At 33.1% G+C, this 13,540-nt stretch overlaps 2 protein-coding genes across 2 annotated transcripts; one reads left to right on the top strand and one right to left on the bottom strand.

Moving 5' to 3' along the window:
- The first annotated feature begins 6,648 nt into the window (after window positions 1-6,648).
- Window positions 6,649-10,269, top strand: LOC107493668 (calcium-dependent protein kinase 10). The gene is made up of 7 exons (XM_016114727.3): window positions 6,649-7,547; window positions 7,633-7,776; window positions 8,102-8,254; window positions 8,502-8,617; window positions 8,720-8,887; window positions 9,250-9,480; window positions 9,713-10,269. The coding sequence occupies exons 1-7, from the start codon at window positions 6,872-6,874 to the stop codon at window positions 9,884-9,886; spliced, it is 1,662 nt and encodes a 553-aa protein (XP_015970213.1). The 5' UTR covers window positions 6,649-6,871; the 3' UTR covers window positions 9,887-10,269.
- A 2,302-nt stretch (window positions 10,270-12,571) lies between these two features.
- On the bottom strand, window positions 12,572-12,949 carry LOC107493750 (uncharacterized). Its single transcript, XM_016114802.1, has one exon. The coding sequence runs from the start codon at window positions 12,947-12,949 to the stop codon at window positions 12,572-12,574; it is 378 nt and encodes a 125-aa protein (XP_015970288.1).
- Window positions 12,950-13,540: the final 591 nt, after the last annotated feature.

The following is a 13,540-nucleotide window of genomic DNA, read 5'->3' as shown; positions in this document are numbered from 1 at the left end:
GAAGATTATCACATATTTCATTATATAAAAGTGGAAATTTTTGTTTCAAAAAATATATAATACATAAATACAAAAACTATAAGTATTTTTATTATTAGGATTAATTATTATATAAGAAATTTTTTAATAATATTAAAAAATTTATATTAAAATAATATTTTAAACTACAACATAAAAATATAAAATAATTAAATTTTATTTTATATTACTTGAAAATTAATTAAATTATTATATTTAAAATTTATTTTAAAATTAAAAATAAAATTTAACTAAATTAAATATTAAAGAATTTTGGTATATTAAAGACAAAAGATATAATTTATATTTTATTGTATATGTACTATATTCTTTTTTCTTTCACAAGTTTTGTATTAGTCATTTTATGAATATTTCATGATGAATAAAAATATTTTAGAGTAAAATTAAAAATAATAAATTTATTTAAAATGAAAGTAATGTGATTAAGTGTAATTTATTTAGACGAAATTAAAAAATAGTTAAATAACTACGTATCGTAAAAAATTGATATTATTAAAAAATAAAATTAAAATTTATTTCTAAGTTAAAAATAAAATTTATTTAAATTAAACATTAAAAAAGTTTGATACTTAAAGACAAAACAGTATAATTTATGCTTTATTAGATATGTATCATACTTAATTTTGCTTTTTTTTTCAGAAGTTTATCTAGTAGTTATTCTAGAATTATTTTATGATGGGTAAAAATATTGAATTTATAATGTAATTTATTTTATTAAAATTTACTTTTATTTTTTTGATTTGGTAATTCTTATAAGAGTAATGTATCTTTTTTGCCCTTAATATTTTCATCCAATTTAAGTTATTAATGTTTTAAAATTGTCTCAATTTTGTTCTGTCATCAATTTTGTTAACAAGTAGGACAATATTGAGATAATATCAACATGTTAGAGACTTGATTTAAATGTTAGAGATAATTTTAAAACTTATCCTAAATGTTAAAGACAAAATATTTTTGTTATAATTTTTAAATATTAAATTTAGACAAAAAAATACATAAATGGCTAACAATACAAGTATGTCTAAAATGACCACAACAATTATGTGCTGATTGGATGTGCCACATTAATTTATATAGACTATTAAATTTTATTAGATGAAAATTAAAGGCTAATATAAAAAAAGAGTATTAATGAACTTTAATAAATACAGAATATCATTTTAATATAATTTAATATAATGACAATACTTTAATACACAATACTTTAAAAGATAATAGAATATTTTATTCTTAAATAATTATTACCATACTGAGAATCTCGAGTTCTCATTCCATACTATGTTGTTATTTTTCAGATGCAGGTTGAGAGGCATCTCGTTAGGCGTCTGAACTCTTGAAGCGAAGTGGTTACTGGGTTATTTTGCTATGCTATGATGTATATATATGTACTTAGCTTTCTCTCCGCATAACTTATTCTTTTGATCCTCTTAGAGGTTTATGGAGAGACAGGATTTTTTTATGTACATTGGAGCTTTGGATATGTATATATGTATCTGTATGTGTATATACTCTCCGGCCAATCTTGGCTTCGCAGGCTGAGTCAGGAGCTTGTTATTTTGTATCTTTGACCCTCTGTTCCTGTTTTGGATTACTTTACACTTAACAGCTATAGTCTTTCTTAACACGCAAGTTAACTTATTTCTTGAGCGTTTCGCTTTTATTTCGCAATTTTTTACTCCCTCTATTCTTCAAGACTCCTAGCATACTATAATCTTTCTGCTATCATATGTACATATTTTTATTTTAGAGGTCGTAATACCACACCACCTATGTTTTACGACTTAAGCGTAAAGCTTTGTGTGGTAGAGTGTTACATCATGGATCTATCTTATAATTTTTCTTATTCATATTTCTTATTCATATTTATTATTTATATTTCTTATTCATATTTATTTTGTGGTAATATTAAGTAGATAATAATTTAAAATTATTTTTTAAATTTAACATTTATAGTTTCATATATATAATATTTATAATTATATATTTATAATAATATATTTTTTTTATTTTTCTAGTTAAATTTTTTAATATTTTTTAATGGTGGAGGTAATTCATACCCAAATAAATTTCATGTACAGTTTCAATAGTTAAATATAGGAGAGTTATATTTGGTTGAGTTTAAAATTAGTCCAAATGGACAATGATTTAAAGCTAAGATAATTAAGTAAATAATTTAAAACTCTTAAGACATGACTTAACATGAAGAATTCTATATTATTTGAATAAAATAAATTATTATGAATTACTTTATTACTTTTTGCGTGTATCATTAACACCTAATAATTTTTTAAAGTTTAAACGCAAGAGATATGAGTAAGTTTAGAATATAATACTACAATATTTTCACTTTTATTTAAAATAAAAGAATTCTAACTTATTTTAAGTTATTCTAATCTGTTTTTGAAAATTATCGCACAAGAATATAATATCTTTTGTTTGATTCAGATTTTAAATTTTAATTCTCAAACAAATTATATTATTATCATAGTTGTTGACATTTTATTCCCAATACAAAGCATAAATATTTATTATTTCTATGTAAAGGGAGAATATAAATTAGCTTCTAAATATATATTAGAGTAAACTACCATTTGTACTCACGAAAGTTGAAAACGTTGACATATTTACCCATAAAAAAATATTATTTGTACTCATAAAAAATAATTTTTACAAGCAAAATTATCCAAACTCTAAAAAAATAATTAAAATCCCTAAACTACCATTCTCTCTACCACTACCACTGTCATCTCATCTCCTCCCTCCTCTCCTTTCTCTCTCTCACAATGCTCTCATCTTTTCTCCACCACTAATCCATATTCTCTCTCTCTTTCCATTTTCTGAACTCGTCGCCAGCTTCTCCTCGCCACCATCACCATCGACTTCGAACCAGAGCCTACTGCGTTAAAGACCCTCCTTTTCACGCTACCTTATCTTCGCCATAGCCAACCCTCTTCACCTCTTTCCGCGTCGTAGAACCACCATCGTCACTGCCTGATCCCTGCCATTGTTATATCTACCTCTTTGCTTTGTTCTTTATTACAGGTTCATGAACCAACCCATTTTTGCAGGCTCTGATGTGCAACCAGCTCTCCTCACAGGTGGAGCATCAGGCCTTCACCCACAGGTAGATCGTCACGCTCGGTTCGGCAACAAGTGGGTGGGTCACCATAGCCCGACTTCTCTCCGACAAAACCTCCATTTCTCTGCCACAAACCACCTATGCCACAAACCACCTCATTGCCACTCCTTCATCACCATAACCTTCACCTTTGGAGGAATCAAAATCAACCCAGAGAGGAATTTGAAATGGATGACGATGGGTGAGAGTCAAAATTGGATCTTGGTTTCAGCTGAATCTGAAGCTGTTTGAGGGAACAAAATATTGAAAAGGATGTCATGGAGAAAGCTAATAGAAATAGGGCGAAAAAGAACACAGATCCAAGGTGTGAATAGAGGAGTTAAACCCCAGAATCGTTCCTGAGATTGACGTTTTGCACTAAAATCGTCCCTGAGATTCCAATTGCACCAATTACGTCCCTGAGATTGAAAAAAATGCACCATAATAGTTCCTGATCCATTTTTCATTAATGACGTGATGACATGGCATGATGATGTGGACTGTAAGTGACACGTGTCACTTCATGATTTGGCCACGTGTAATGGTAGGATGATGTGGTGACCAGTGACACGTGGCATGTTGACGTGGATTGTTGTACCACGTGTCACAATGTTATTTGGCCACGTGTCCAATTGTGCCACGTGTCGCAACAGTATTCGTCCACGTGTCATCCATTATGCCATCGTTGTATATGCACCAAATTAGTCCCTCACTTTGCATTAAGTGACTCATTTTAGTCCCTGAAATTGAATGTCGTGCACCAAACTAGTCCCTTCACCAGTTTTTTTTCATTTTTTTAAATTTAAAATTTTAATATCTTAGATACACTAATTTCAATTCTATTTTTTCATATATCGTTTAAATACAAGTGCTTTCATAAAAAATTTTAAGATTTTATTTTTAATTATATAATTTTTTAACATTGGTAAATTTTGTAATATATAAGTATGTTATTATAAAAAAATAATTATATGATTGATTAGACACATTTTTTTCATAAAAAAAACATGTGTTTTTAACAAGAAATTAATAATTAAAATAAATATTTTTTTCTTATGAAATACACGTTTTCGTTATGTATAAATGAGCTAGATTGAAGGCACTTCAACCACCCTCACTACCACTTTTGATCTCTGCAGTATAGACGAAAGAGGTCGGAGATGATAATGAGGGAAGCTTGAAATGCCTTCACGTCAACTCCAAAACGGCGGCTATTAGAGGTATCTGCAAGAAAAAAATATTTTATAAAAGTACTGAAAGAGGTTGGAGATGGTAGTGAAGGTGCTTGAAAAGCCTTCACGTTAACTCCAAGTCGGCGAATAGGGTATTCGCAAGAGAAAAAATATTTTATAAAAACACTTTTATTTGAAGAACGTGTGAAAAAATAGAATTGAAATTAATGCATTCAAAAATATTGAGAAATTTAAATATATAGAAAAAAATGAGAAAAAATTGATGAAGGAACTAGTTTGGTGCACGACATTCAATTTCAGGGACTAAAATGAGTCACTTAATGCAAAGTGAGGGACTAATTTGGTGCATATACAACGATGACATAATGGATGACACGTGGACGAATACTGTTGCGACACGTGGCACAACTGGACACGTAGCCAAATAACATTGTGACACATGGCACAACAATCCACGTCAACATACCACGTGTCACTGGTCACCACATCACCATACCATTACACGTGGCCAAATCATGAAGTGACACGTGTCTCTTACAGTCCACGTCATCATGCCATGTCATCACGTCGTTAATGGAAAATGGGTCAGGGACTACTATGGTGCATTTTTTTCAATCTCAGGGACGTAATTGGTGCAATTGGAATCTCAAGGACGATTTCAGTGCAAAATGCCAATCTCAGGGACCATTTTGGGGTTTAACTCGTGAAGAGAGTGAGGAGAGAAGATCAAATCTGAACAATCAAACACAGAAGTCTCATGTATTTGGATTCACTTTTTCTGGGAGAAAAGAAAAATGGTGAAAGAGACAGAAAGAGAGAGAGAGCTCACCGCGATTTTGGTTTGCAAAGGGGACTGCGGTAGTGGCGGTTGGCGCGGTGGCTTGTCAGGGGCACTGGTTCGGTGATGAGGAGATGTAGCCCCGATAGGTGAAGGTGGTCGGCGGTGAAAAGAGGAGAAGGGGGCACTGTGGCTCTAGAGTTGCTAGTGCTGGGTGAAGAGGGTTATGGTTAGAAAGGTGATTGGGTGAAGGAGGTGGTGTGGTGGTGAAGGTAAGGGTAATTTAGAGATTTTAGGTAATTTTTTAGAGTTTGGATAATTTTGCTTGTAAAAACTATTTTTTATAAGTACAAATGGTAATTTTCTTTTTTTATGAATAGATATGTCAACGTTTTCAACTTTCGTGGGTACAAATGGTAGTTTACTCTATATATTATAAAGCAAAGGTAATTGTAGTTTATTTTTGAAAACATTTAAAATAACTTTAACCAATTATAATATTAAACGGACGAATTTGATATATAAAATTTTTTCACAAAATATTCTCAATTTTTTTTAACCTTAAGCCGAGCACACTAATAATTTAATAACATCATCACCTTAAAAATAAAACGGCTTGATTATTTATATTAAAAAAATTAAAAGAATAACAATTAAATATAATAATTTAATTATTTGTCAAGTAATATAAAATAAAATTTTAATTATTTTATATTTTTATGTTAGTTATAGTTTAAAATATTATTTTAATATAATTTTTTAATATTATAAAAATTTCGTGCATAATAATTAATTTTAATGAATAAATAATACTCATATTTTTTATATTTATATGTGTTATATTTAATTATTTAAGAATAAAATATTCTGTTATCATTTAAAATACTGTGTATTAAATTATTGTCATTTAAAGTATTTATTTATGTGCTAAAATATTTTGTATTTATTAGAGTCCATCAATCTCTTCTTTTATATTAGCCTTTAATTTTTATTTAATAAAATCTAATGATATATATAAATATAAAATTTGGATCTTCTAAATTTTGAATTTCATTTTAAGAATAAAATGTAATTTCTTACCATTTATTTCGTAGATAAGACCAAAAGAAAATATAAAAAAGAAATTATTCAAAGATAATAAATCATACTTTATTTTTTAAATTAAAAATTAAAAATTTAAAAAATTTAAATAATCCAATAAACACATAAATATTATGTTATTTTAAACATACTCCTAATAAATTATAACTTAAATAATATAAACTCTTAATTTTCACCAAAAAAAAAAATAAATTTCATTCTCAACTAAAAAAAACGCACACGCACAAGCGAACGGTAATCATCATGCACGGAGTCAAACAAGTTTTTCCCCAGTCAACTCAGTCCCAAAACGCAACTTGTGGAGTTGTTGTGTTTTGTTCGTTCATTAGAATCCAAATAAAAATTCTACGAAAAAGAAAAGGAAAACAAAAAGAATAAAAAATCTAAAACTTTATACAAGGAAAAAAAAATAAATTCCACCTGTAAACAAAATCCTACTAAAATTTCAGCATAGACTTTTCTCCCCACTTCTATCTCTTTTTTTCTCTCTGTCTGTATCTCTTATTCTCGCCGGAAAACTCGCTGGCCGACGGCGGCAACAACACGACAAACTCAAACATACGTCACGTCATCTCCAAAAACCCGAGAAAACCCCTCTCTCTCTCTCTCATGCTCTGAACTTGCAACCTCTAAGAAACCTCCATGGGCAACTGCAACGCATGCGTGCGAGGAAACGACGCCGTTTCTGACGAGAACAACAACAAAAACCCCAACGGCCAGGGCCGTAAGGACAAGAAAACCCGCCCGAACCCATTCGCTGAGGAAGGCCTACTACGGCACTCCCCAGCCCCGATCCGTGTGCTGAAAGACGTGATTCCGGTGGGCCCGCACCGGACCAGAATCACGGACAAGTATGTTTTGGGTCGTGAACTGGGCCGGGGCGAGTTCGGGATCACGTACCTTTGTACGGACCGGGAAACAAAGCAGGAGCTAGCCTGCAAGTCCATCTCGAAGCGGAAACTTCGCACCGCCGTGGACGTGGAAGACGTCCGGCGGGAGGTGGCGATCATGAACGCGCTTCCTGACCACCCGAACGTGGTGAAGTTGAGGGCGACTTACGAGGACGACGAGAACGTTCACCTTGTGATGGAGCTTTGTGCTGGCGGCGAGCTTTTTGACCGGATCGTGGCGAGAGGACACTACAGCGAGCGCGCGGCGGCGAACGTGGCAAGGACAATTGCAGAGGTGGTGAGGATGTGTCACGTCAACGGTGTCATGCATCGGGACCTGAAGCCGGAGAATTTCTTGTTTGCGAATAAGAAGGAGAACTCGGTTCTTAAGGCCATTGACTTTGGACTCTCCGTGTTCTTCAAGCCTGGTAAGCACTGTTTCGGTTTCAAAATCAATCAATGTATGTGGCAGTTGTGGCGGTTCTGATGACAGTTATGGTTTTGTTTTTGCAGGAGAGAGGTTTACGGAGATCGTTGGGAGTCCGTACTATATGGCGCCGGAGGTATTGAAGAGGAACTATGGGCCCGAAGTGGATGTGTGGAGTGCTGGCGTCATTCTTTATATTTTGTTGTGTGGAGTTCCTCCGTTTTGGGCAGGTGATTTATTTACTCTTTTGTCTATTTATGTCTCTCTACTAATCGAGAAATGGTTTATCACCGAGTATCTGAATTCTATGATTAGAAGATCTAGATTTCGATTCTTGTTTTCCATCATTCTAAATACAAGTTGAATCTGGCAACATGCTAAAATGAGTGTGTGTCTTCTAACTTCTAAGTCCGAAAGAAACTCTGTGTGAGGTGTGTATTTGTCTATTTGATTTATAATTAACTGCCAACGATTTTAAGAAGTTTGGAAAGATTTTCATGGCATGTTTTGTTTTTGAGTTTAATTTTGTTTTTATGGGGTTTTTTTTTTTTGCAGAGACCGAACAAGGGGTTGCATTAGCAATTTTGAGGGGAGTGATTGACTTCAAGAGGGAGCCATGGCCGCAGATATCAGATAGTGCTAAGAGCCTCGTGAGGCAGATGCTGGAGCCTGATCCTAAGAAGCGGTTGACAGCGGAGCAGGTTCTTGGTGAGTCACTCAGTTGTGTTGCATTTGGTTCCAGATATTGGCCCATCCATTTTGTCCCCCAAAATGTTTTAAGGGATTTATGTGATAATTGTATAACCCCCCTCTTAAAATTGATTTGCACAACTTCTGTCGTTGGGAGATATTTCTATTTCATTGTGTATTTGTGTTAAAAAATGTTAATTTACTGAGATTCAGTTTAATGTTTATAGAAAGTGATTCAAGATATTTGCTGTCATTATGGTTGCAGAACATTCCTGGCTACAGAATGCAAAGAAAGCTTCAAATGTTCCGTTAGGAGATATTGTGAGGACAAGGCTTAAGCAGTTCTCTGTGATGAACAGATTCAAAAAGAGAGCTCTTCGGGTTAGTACCATCTATTGTGGTTTATGCATAATGGTTGACTTAATATCTATATACAATATTTTTATTTTGGTGTTTTATGTTTGCTTTAAATGAATGCTACAGGTGATTGCTGAACATTTATCTGTTGAAGAGGTAGAAATAATCAAAGATATGTTTACATTGATGGATACTGACAGAGATGGCAAAGTAACGTACGAGGAACTTAAGGCCGGGTTGAAGAAGGTTGGTTCGCAATTGGCTGAGCCAGAGATAAGGATGCTGATGGAAGTGGTAGGCTTCTGCAAACTGTGTACCTTTCTATAATGCAATTGTTTGGTACAGTTTCACTTCTTTGGTTGTCACTATTAACTATACTTGCCATATGCTAGATAATTGGTTCTTATTTAGGTTTCATTTTTACACTGATATGTGGTGCTTATGAAAATAATATTTGAGGTTCTTCACTTATGGATATTAAACTGATTTAGCTTCTGCTGCATATACCACCAATTTTTTCATTTTTAAGTTATCTTTGATAATCTAAATAGGTTGGAAAATGAATTGCCATTGATGCCTCAATTGTGGAATTGTTATTGTAAATGTAATAAAAATTTGTGATTCAAGGATACTTTTATTTCCTACCAATGGCTCAGGCTGATGTTGATGGGAATGGAGTACTGGACTATGGAGAGTTTGTAGCTGTGACGATTCACTTGCAAAGAATGGAGAATGATGAGCATATCCGCAAAGCATTCACGTTTTTTGACAAAGATGGGAGTGGCTATATTGAGTTAGATGAGCTAGAGGAAGCATTGCTGGATGAGACTGGAGAAACTGATAAGGATGTATTGAATGACATCATGCGAGAAGTCGACACTGACAAGGTCTGGCTTTCAAACTCATAACTCGTTAGATTTATGCATAGTTGTTGGGTCGAGTGGCAAGTGCTTCCTACTAGGCTAAAACTATAGCTATTATTCAGGAAGCAACTCTGATTACCTAAAACTCATCTAGCATTTTCAATACTATGATCCAATTTGATTCTGACCCTATCTAAACCTTGCTAAGATTCTCTGAAATTCTATATAACAATTTTCGATTTTCTGGTTTTCACAGGATGGTCGAATCAGCTATGACGAATTTGTAGCCATGATGAAGACAGGAACTGACTGGAGAAAAGCATCAAGGCAGTATTCAAGGGAGAGATTCAAAAGCTTAAGCATAAATTTGATGAAGGATGGTTCGCTTCAGCTTCATGATGCGGTTAGTGGCCAAGCTATAGTGGTTTGAGTATACAAAGTATATTTCTCAATTTCACATTTCCCCCTTCACCACTTACTATTCTTGAGAGCATGGCTTTTGGAATCTCTCTGGCAAATTTTGGGTTGGAGCATTTTGAAGCATAACTGATTGATATACATATCTACCTTGGGTTTGAGTTGGGTAGTTTAGGTTTTCTGAGTTTGATTTGGGTGTTAGGTGCCTCTGAAGTAAATGAGTTGGAGGGTTTGCATACTAATGTTTTGTTAAATATGTGATCTTGTCAGCAAAGGTTGTGGGGGAGGCACATGCTGCAAGCTTTCAAAATGTCACACATATCTATATTCTTTGTATATCTTTGTCCTGTTGTTATTTGTGTTTGATAATTCCATTGGTAAATGTGATTTTTCTAACTTGTGTGCAGAAAAAAAAAAAAAACAAAAGATGTTAGATCTTGTCTCTTTGGCTTCTTAAATTTCTGTTAACATTTACTTCTCTTCCATTTAATACAATTCAAATATATCTTCCCATGCTGAATGCTATAGTATAAGTTAGCAAACAATGCAAAGAAAGACCTAGGCCAGAAAATTAGATGTATTATTTGTTGCTTGTGTTTGAAAAAAAAAAAAATGGAGCACACCCTAACTTCCAGATTAGAATAGATAAGAATTGGAAATGATGGTGAACATTTGCCTAAATTTAAAATCAATTTCACAGTCAAAAGTCAAAACGGAGCATGCAATGAGGAAAAGAAAGCCACAAAGAAAAAGGGGTGCGAATAATAGTCATTGTGTTGTACGCGTTGTGGACATAATGATGGTTAGGCGAGTACAGCTCAAGGGTTTTGATTATTTAAGGTGATTAGTGGAACAATTTTACTTGATTATCGTTCTTTTTAATAAGGTGAATACTCTCTCATACAGTTGTGTTATATAGATTTTTAGTTGGTTTAATATTTACTATCTAAGAGTAAAACTTACTCTTCTTTACGAGTACTAATTTTCAAATTATCCATCAAAGATCCTTCTTTGAACAGAATCAAGAATCAAGAAAAAAGAGAAGTGTAAACTGAAATTTAAATGCTTAAATTAAAAGAAAAAAATTGCAAAAAAGTAAGAACTTAAAAGCAAAAGAAATAGAATGTAAACTTCAACAAAGTTGAAATGCTTTGAAATTAAAATTGTTAATTTGAAATTCAAAAGAAAGGAAAAGAATACATTACAAAAGGAAAATAATTTGCTGAAAAGGAAATTACAGAGAATTTAAATGAAACCTAAAATCTAAAACCGAATTTTGTAACTAAACAATTTCAAATCGAGACACTTCCTCAGAAACCATCACTAGTTTCGACAACAAAAGCTCCAGTCGATGAAAAGGAGGAAAAGTCTTCGAACTCTTCGTCTAGTGGCCATGTGATATCACATTACTTGTAGACTGACCAAAGAAACTAGCAACCTGATGAACAAATTGAACAACCTATCGAAGAAGTCATCCAGCCTGTCATAGAAGTTGTCCAGCCTATCGAAGAGAGAAATTTTTCAAATGAACCAAATCAAGAAAATCCCCCAAAAGTCCAAGACATGGAAGAAGAACTTTCTCCTCACCAAATTAATGTCGATCTCACTCTTATTTCTTCTCCTTCTAAATAAGATATCCCAATTGAAAAAGACGATGAAATAGGCAAAACCATTTCTCACACCAGTCTAGAAACCAATAATACACCCAATCCTGACAATCAAGCTGGACATGCTTCTGATCAGCCTCAACAGAGTCATCAACCTCCATCAGCCACAACCTTTAGCCTACCAGAAGCTGATTTAGATGAGCTTCTTTCTGCTATGTTCAGTATTTCTCATAAGATAGAAATTCCATCTCCAGTATTGGCTACTGACGAATCACCAGGACACGGGCTCCCTAAAGAACTAACTCCTCATCCTATCGAAAGGCTAGGAGCTATTCTTCAATTTTTGAAGCATATTATTGATGAATGGGTAAATCGAGATGACTTAAACTCTATATTCTCTGATATTCTGAGTGCTTCTCTCGAATATTGAGTTCCTTTCAACTTCTCAAAAGTGGTGAAAATTTTCGAGAAAATTGCCAACAACTTATTCATCTCACACAACAAGCTCACTAACTTCAAGAAAAGAATGACAGAAATCGAAACAGAATTTGTGCAACTAGAAACTTCTTTTGCATTAATACAAAAAACTTATAAGAAGTATGAAATAAATGTTGCTAATACTGCCAGTACTCGAGAACAACTAGCTCGTCGCAGAGAGGAACCCGAAAGAGAACTTGCTGAAATTCATGAATAAGAAGCTTTGCTGGAAGGTCCTTACTTAAAAGCTGAAAAGAGGAAGAAAGATCTGTTTCGAGAACTATGTGAGATGGTCTAAGATTTTCAAGTTCTTTTGTATTGTCTATTGAACTCTTTATCATCTTTATGTTATCTAAGTGGACTCCCCTTTTTTGTAAATATTTTCTTCAAAACATCTATATCGTTTTAGATACTTCCTATTAATAGATTTAATTTCTATACCTGTTTTGACATTTTAATTTTATAAGCATTTCCTGAATATAACTTAACCACTTGATAAGGTCCCTTCTTAATTAGGAGACCATTTTCCATCAACCCTTGATTTCTTTTCCATTGGTAAAATAACTTTTAAAACTAACTCGCCATCGACAAAAACTTTTTGCTTCACATGTTGATTATAAATTCGAGCTATACTTTTTTTTATGAACAAGATTATCAAGTGCCATAATATGCTCACTGTCTAATTCATTCATCTCATCGAACATAGCATTCCAATAATCCTCGATTGGTAAATCATCTTGCTTCATCACTCGCATAGTATTAAGATTAATTTCCAAAGGCAATACCGCATCATGACCATACACTAATTTATAAAGCGAAGTATTTGTTGATCCCCTCGAAAAATTCTGATATGCCCAAAGAACTTGAATTAATGTCTTATGCCAACTACGTGGCTTCCTACCAACATGTTTCTTAATCAAATTGTTAAAAATTTTATTTGTAGCCTCAACCTGGCCATTTGACTGTGCGTAATACGGGGTTGAAGTCACCATCTTTATATTTCTCGATGTGCAAAATTACTTATATATCGACCAATAAACATTGTACCCTGATTTGTACTTAAAGTTTGAGAAATCCCAAAATGATGTATAATATTTTTCTCGATAAAATTGATAATCTCATTTTGGCCAACTTCTTTTAAAGTACCCATTTGGTAAACAAATCAATCGCTACCAAAATGAATTTATGATTTTTTGGCGATGGTGGATGAATCATACCAATTAAATCCAAAGCCCAACCCCTAAATGGCCAAGGCTTGATTATCGAATGCAATTCAACAGTAGGTATTGTTGTATTATACCATGTTTCTGATACTATTGACATGCCTTTGCATACTCAATACAATCTTTGATCATGGTTGTCCAAAACACTCTATCACACTGTAATACCTGTTTCATTCTTTCTCCAGCCTGATGTGCTCTACAAATACCATTATGAACCTCTCCAAGAGCAATCATTGCTTCAGACTTACTCAAACTTCTCATAAGAATTCATTTGACACCTCTTCTATACAACTCATCTCCTACCATCACAAAGTTTATTACTTTTAATCTTATTTTTCGATCAACTTAAACATTCGGATT

The sequence above is a fragment of the Arachis duranensis genome, chromosome 1 (assembly GCF_000817695.3).
Source record: "Arachis duranensis cultivar V14167 chromosome 1, aradu.V14167.gnm2.J7QH, whole genome shotgun sequence".
Taxonomy (NCBI): Eukaryota; Viridiplantae; Streptophyta; class Magnoliopsida; order Fabales; family Fabaceae; genus Arachis; species Arachis duranensis.
Note: the sequence above shows the minus strand (reverse complement) of the source record. Positions and strands in the feature narration are given on the sequence as shown.